This window comes from Diadema setosum, chromosome 20 (genome assembly GCF_964275005.1).
Source record: "Diadema setosum chromosome 20, eeDiaSeto1, whole genome shotgun sequence".
NCBI lineage: Eukaryota > Metazoa > Echinodermata > Echinoidea > Diadematoida > Diadematidae > Diadema > Diadema setosum.
The window spans coordinates 22174951-22182630 of NC_092704.1; the positions used below are offsets into that span (position 1 = coordinate 22174951).

The 7680-nt window shown below is 39.5% G+C and overlaps 1 protein-coding gene across 1 annotated transcript in view; it reads right to left on the reverse strand.

Annotated features, from left to right (window-relative positions):
- LOC140244098 (adenylate cyclase type 5-like) overlaps positions 1-4378 on the reverse strand; it is a 170306-nt gene extending 165928 nt beyond the window's left edge. Inside the window, exon 1 of the mRNA XM_072323745.1 lies at positions 3365-4378. Within this exon, the coding sequence (XP_072179846.1) occupies positions 3365-4378 (1014 nt within the window). The remainder of the gene's footprint in view (positions 1-3364) is intronic.
- Between the last annotated feature and the right edge of the window lie 3302 nt (positions 4379-7680).

Consider the following 7680-nt stretch of genomic DNA (forward strand, 5'->3'; position numbering starts at 1 on the left):
ATCTTTTTCATGCAATGCGTGCATGTATCTTCCATTCACCCACATCTTCACCTGAGCAAACACTTGACTTAGAGACGAACGCCTGATAAATGTATCAAGTGACGCAGATTGAAATTTCACCAAGGTGCGCTCTGACAGTTTTTCTCATCAGAGAAACTCACATCTCTCCCCTGCAGGGGAACTCGGCAAATACCGCGCATCAAATCTCAGAATGTGATGCCTGAATGGAGAAGTTTAGGATGATTAATAGTTCTGGTTTTTTTCATATATGGTCTTTTACTGCTTCCTTCAAGTATTCACTTGCAGCAGCTTCCAGCATTAGCCAGTGATATCACAAAATATCATAGCATGGCATCAAAAACAATGTGCCATTCATCATCTAAGGCTCTGGGTAGACAGAAAGTTTCCTTTAATGTCTGCTCTAAATAACATGTTTTACAAAATATCACAACATGGCATATAGAGAATGTAGCATTCATTGCTGGCTCTGCGAAGAAAGAAAGAAAGTTTACTCTAAACATTTACTCTATTAAGATACGGCAGAATGGCTTATGAAAGTGTCATATGATAGATCTGTTCAATGCTAGCTGATGAGTGTGAGTGCCCTTTGATTAAGGTTTTTGATCCATTATGAAACTTGGCATTCAATTACATAAATGGAGCATGTGGGTGTGGCGGAAAAGAAGAAGAACTAAGAAGAAGAAGAAAAAGAAGAAGAAGAAGAAGAAGAAGAAGAAGGAATCAAAGGTCTCTGTATAATGTCTTTTGAAAGCTTTACTTGGCAGACCGATGCTGTGTCACAATTAGGCCTTTTAAACTTTATTGTGCAACTTCATGTACCAGATAAATTTGCTTTCTTTGTGATGATGATGATGATGATGATAATTTAAAGGAAAATCATACAACAAAAAGCACAAATAAAAGCCAAGCATTTTACTTTTTTTTCATTACGACTCTCATCGCTTTAACTGCTAACAGTGTGGACATAAATTTGATGAACACGAGTTCTCCTATGTATTACAGTGCTATTTTAAACATGGCACTGTAGAAGAAACAAGATGGTAATACAGTGATCTTTCTTTTAAGACAGTGCAGAATGACCCTCCACAACAGGTGACCTAAATATCCACAAAATCATTTCATATGATGGCATGAAGTACTACGAGATTTTTTTTTTTTTGTAAACATGTATGTATCAAACTGTGTATGAGATATTGCAGTACAGGACTTCTTAAATGACTTTTTTTTTTCTCGTATAATTTTTTTTTCTTTCTTGTGTAAGTACCTTAAAGACAAATGTAGTTTGCAAAGGGAAAGAGAGCATCAACTTTCCACAGAGTTATGGAGTTCAGACAAAGTTGGATTTTATTGTCATAAATCTTCTTCACTGATTCAGCTTTAATCTGGAAGCCAGTTTACTTATCTGGGACCTTTGCCATGTAAATCGTGTCAAAGGTCTCACACATATATGCCAGAAACATCCTCCCGGTACACATACAATGTAGGACTATCATCTCCTTTAGAATGTATGTCCCCCGTGCATTCAACCCTTTGTGTCCCTTGAGTGTCAATTAGCACAGAAAACCCCATAGCATTGTACACACTGTCCAAAGCCCCTGGCAGAGTAAGGGTTAATTCAGGCACAGGTTTATCTTCTAATGAGCAGCAAGCCAAGCACAGAGTGGCAAATCTTCCTCCTTGCACCATTTACTCAAATTAAACAACAGTAACCTAAAAAACAAATAAACAAACAATCGAGGCAGATATTTCTTCATCTCTACTTCATCTTATAAATTACATTGAGACAAGAGAGCTTGGACACAAGGGCAAAATTTCTAGGTCGCAATTCATAACCCCTCCCCACCCCCACCCCCAAGAGACACACTGTACAGTATCGGGCAGTCATATTCAAATTGTGTTGTCCACATTGGCATACCCTGCTCACAGATCATCAATCACACTCTTATGACCTGAATCACAGCGCCACTTGACATACAAGATATTTGAATGCGTGGATCACATGTGGCACCACAAGTGCTGGACATCGACTTTGAGCCATAAAAAGATGTCGACAACAAAGTCTCCCGCTCTTTACATGCACAATGGGGTGAGGGGCAAGAGCAGACAATTCAGAGAAAAACAACAACAGCAACAAATCAAAGAGGTGACTGAAAAGGGGAATAAGAAAGAGAGGCTGGGGACACAAACCTCAATGAATCTGTGCTGATTCAATCTTCATCCTGACTCTCAGAATGGAGAGACCTTGAAATAAAACTGGAGCACTGCTAGAGGGGAAACACCTTCCATCATGTTTATACTTAAGTTCTACAACATACATGTACATCTGTTAAAGTTCTTGTTTTTTCCAAACAGCTATGGTGAGTTTGGCTTGATGAGAGTGTTCATTTCCAAGAAAGTCGGACAAAATGGTCTGGAATGTAATTTTTTTTTCCCTGTTACCCAGAAAATTAATTTTTCCCATAAGGTACTAGTACCGTATACAGAGCTACAACTGCAACATTCTAGGTATAATGTATAACTACATGTAGAAGTCACTTCACAGGACAGTGATAAAAGTTTGATTGACCATGACAAAATTTTTTGGCACATCTCCCACACATGTAACAAGTTTTAGATGGAAAGATATTGGACAGTGCTACATTTTTTTTCAAACATGTAAAGCTGGGAGAAGTGGTGGGGGGGGGGAGGGTGGGGAGGCTACAGTGATACACATTGTACAGTAAAACCATAAATATTTGCGGCAAGAAATTTTTGACAAATAGAGCTTAATACAGCCTTTTTTTTTCCTTTTTTTTTTTGAGGCATGAAACTTTTGCGAATTGCCACTGGCATTCAGTGAAATGTGTCTGCAAAAACTTTTCCCATGCATTTTACTTTCGTAAACCTTGGCACCTTGCAAAATTTGAAAAAGTTCTTTGGTAGCAAAAAAATTCTGCTTTTACAGTAAAACTTACCTTTGAGTCCTTCACTCTTATTTCACATTATTCAAGCAGTGATACTTTGCACATTTCTCAGCAACAACTTTAATTCAAATTAAGATGAGGGTGAGTATACTATGTCTGGAACTTGCGCGTGCAAATTGTAACCTTTATTGGTTCAAAACTACTCATTAAAAGTTTGTTATCCTAATATGAATTTCAAGCAAACATAAGAAAATGCTGCCACTTTTTTCAGTATATAGGTATAAAAACAAAATGTCACATCTCTTTTGATATCAGCATGAACCAAGAGAAGAACTTTCCAAACTTCAAAAAAAGAAACAACAACAGCAACAATAATGTAAACAATGATGAAATTTACTTCACAGAACATTAACTGGGTAAGTATTGGTTGAATTACTCACCTGTTTCCATAGAAAACTGTCTCTTGGGTTGCGTCCGATGGCACATGCCGTGTGGAGAACAGCATAGACCACTCCAAACAAAACTGAAAGTCGCATGCGCACTGGCAGTAATGTGTAGATCAGGTAAATAAAAAATACTGTGGTCCAAATGCCTGCGGTCGCCGATCTCGGCTCAGTGTCCACGACGTCGATGACGACGATGATCCCGAGAAGCACCAATAGTATATAGCACACGAAGCGTAGCTGTTTTGGCGTGAAAGCACTACGATTGCACAAGACTCCCAGCACAATAAACACAATTTCAAAAAGCCCTAGAAAGACACCCTTGAACCAGGTGGTAAGTCCGGCCCCGTAGTAGAACCCGAGGATGACTATGACTGTCACAACGACAAGCATGAGGAGGTTCGAGAGACTGCTCTTGTTCAGACTGAAGAAGTAACGCTGGTAGAGATCCTCCAACTGAGGCGACTTGAACTTTTTCGACTTGAAGACTTTGGTAAATCCCTTAATTGACTCCATGCATGTGATGTCGAGGATGACGTCGGGTTCGCCGTCCCGCGGCCGGCCGTTCACTTCTTGGAGTTCCACGGAGCGCACTCGCACGTCTCCGTGCTGGCCGACCTCCGTGGTCTTCTTCTGCGGGGCGGTCGGCGTCACCCGCCGCTCGCGGGGCTCGTCCCATGCCGACTTGCGCGACTGGGCACTCCGCGTGGAGGTGCTGCTGCTGGGCCGGTTGGGCGGGTGGTGGTAGGCGGCGCCGGGGGCGCGGTGGTGGTTGTTCTCCACGGGCATGCTGCTGCCGGTGTCGACGACGTGGTTCTCGTTGGCTGCGGGCCCTAGATGAGCCTCCTCTTCCTCCTCCTCCTGCCGAGAACCTCTCTGGCTGTGAGATGCGAAGAGAGCTCTCTCGTCCTCCTCCTTCTCTGCCTCCTTCTTCTCCCACGCAGATCGGCGCAGGCTCATTGCCGAGCCGTGCGCTGATTGGCTGCGGGGCGGGGGATCCTCGCTAGCCATGCCGGCCGAAGACGCCACAAGAGCAGAGGTGCAGTGCACTCCCTGATTGGTTGATTAATCTGTAATGAAACAGGCAGATCCCCAGGGGGCAGTGAATACCTTTTAAAGTGAGCTCTTCTTACATTTCACTCACAACTCAAGCACACACACACAAACAGGTAAACACAGACATACACAAACCCCCTTACCATTTACTTTTAGCATTCTTGCACAACTCCCTCAGTTGAAAACTACAATGTTTATGTTAGCATCTTTTCTCTTCCTACACACTTCGCTTCCTTCTTTGTCCTGTTGTTGCACAAGTCTTCTTCCTTCCATCCGGAGAAACCGTCGGTCTTCTGCAACGCACACAAATAAGTACTTGAGAAGCCCTTTATGACACAGGGTAATACATTCCTATTCCTATCCCCCTAATGGGCTCCACATATCATATTCTGGGAGATAATGTACACGCAATCATTCGTTCATCTTTCATTATTCATGAGGCACTTGATGTGAAAATGAATGTGTGCTGAATTGATCTGTGTGTGTTTTTACCGCCTTCATTCTACGAATTTCAAGAATGGCAAACTCAAAAAAATGAAACCTAAACACACACTCCAAAATGGGAAACAATTTTTTACTAAGAGTGTTATAAATAATTCATATGAACCCTTCTCAAAATGATAACATCACAACTGTTTTCATTATTAAAATATCACATTCTGTGAAATGTTTTCATCATGAAAACCACCTCTTCCTGTAGAGCAAAATATGAATACATATTTTCGTATCTATTCAAAGGGAGCACAAAAATTCTATTAATTGATGTGTGTACAATTCACATCTCTATCCTTTTTGTTTCTTTTTCCACTCTGAGGCCTCAAGAGAGAGAAGTAATAAATAGCTTCCATGAATTCCAGGAAGGGTCAATAACTTGATTTATAAAAGGATACATCAATAGGGGGTGGGGCAGTTTGCTTCATTGCTGCAACAAAAGCCATATTATGTGAAAGACACTCAACTGTTGATAGGAAATACCCAGAGCTGTTGGATCTTTTTTTGTGCGTCTAATCCTTTACTCTGCTTTGGACAATTTAATTCAAAACATGATCGATGACTTGTATCGTATCTTCACCATACACAACAAATGATAATCACCATTAAAGTTCTAGTGTACATAGATTCTATAGTGTGCTGCATGAAGAATGCATATCACCAGCTGAGAAGCAAAAGGACAGTGATAAAACCTTTTTTTTTATTTGCATGAACAATGCCCCTCTGCCTCTGAAACTGATGGAACATAGAGGCCATATAAGCATACCAACAAACTCCTATACTTTGGAAGGACAGATCTGCTGAATTGAAAAGAACAGCTTACTTTCCTGCTAGTAGCAATACAAGATCAGCACACTTGAGAGGTTAGAATAGCATTGTTTCATGTGCGTGCACGTGATGAGTATTAGTACAGGGTTCCCAGCATTTCAAGGAAACAAAATTCCCTGATTTTTCCCTGATAAAGTATCAAATTTCCATGATAACTATTTCAACTCATTTCCAGTTTCACATCCAATTTTCATCCAGTTTCATCCAATGGATGTTGTTTTGGTATGCAACGAAATATAATAGAGTCTTACTGACTACTTTCTATTTTGGGGCAAATCAAAATTTCCCGACTTTTCCCTGATTTGAGGCATTTTTATCAAATTCCCTGACTTTTCCCTGACTGGAAAAGAGTAAAATAATTTTCCCTGATTTCCCAATTTCCCTGATGGGCTTGGAACCCTGAAGTACTCTACTTGCAAAAAAAAAAAAAAAAAAAAAAAAAAAAAGAAAGAAAGAAAAAGAAATACAAAAAAAAAAAAAAACATGAGAAAGAAGTGAAGTGTACGTGTACTCTTCAGTGAGGCTTGAACAATTACTTTTGACTTGGTTTGCATGGCATTCAATATATCAAAATCCGTGCAATTTACATATAAAACATATAGAGTGGGCTCCTTTGAATATTTCTCCAGATAAATGGCGTTATATAAATGCTGTTTCATCATCATCATCATACATTATGAATAATATAAACTGCATATACTATACACATATAAATATGCTGCTACAATTCATAACTTTTTAAAAGAAAATATGATGGAAAGCGTTCACTCCAAACTATTTGCTGTTACAGTAGTATTTCTTTCTTTTTTTTTGGGGGGGGGGGGATGCTGCCATTAAAGGTCTGTGATAACACAAAAACCTGTACCCTAATGGGAATACTCACACTGAAATACATTTTAAGGACTCTATTTGAAAATAAATTAAGACAGAGAGTCCCCATTGAAATATCCGCAGCTTAAAGGTACATCAATCTCTGTATAATTTCCCCCAACATAGTGTTCACTATAGTTAGCATATTTTTTTGTCTATCTGACCACAAAACTTGGAACCCTTCATTGTGGAAAGGTTACAAGTCCAGATTAATCATCAGAATACTCACTTTTTCTGCCAAAAATAGCCTTAATTCCCCAGGGTAATGGCATTCTGTGGCTGCTGTTTGCAAAAAGAGAGCCAACTTCGTACGGCACCCTTTTTTTTTCGCTCTAAAGATCATTATCACACGTTATGATCTTGCTTGGGGTACAGTAGGAGTTTAAAATGCTATGCGCTTGTGTGTTCTATGCATAGAAATAAAATTTTGTCTCTTTTGTTCTCCCTATTCTGTTGCTTTTTTTTTCTTGTTAAGATCGATCTTCAAGAAAATAGATAATAAAGAGAGGATGATGCCCTATTCTCACTGACTGGTTAGAGTGTGTCTGGACATGAGCCATACCAGCAACCTGCATTCAAATCTGTTATTACACTGAATGTACATCAATGATGCTTTTGTTTTTGTTCTTGCATTTTTCCTGCTCAGTGTGTGTACGTGCATTTTTTTTTTTTTTTGCTATGATAGTTTTGTAATAGTATAAACCATGGCTACTACCACCAAAATGTGTAAACAGAGAGCACCAAAACAATGAATTCACCATGCAGTGTAATCAAAATGCCCTCAAAATATAAACTCGATAAAGGTACAGGAGGACATGATGATGATGGTGATGATGGCGATGATGATCACCATCATCATCACCATCATAATCACACTTGTACAGCACATTTGCACATCTGCACATCAAGTACACATACATTGTGATATACAAGTTATTTTTATTTCATTTCTCTCATAAATTTCAAAGTGGCAGAAACATAAAGATTTAGTGTTTAAATCATAACACCATACTAATATCTGTGCTCTATACATCCTGAGGTTGAAAATCAAATGGACTCATATAATT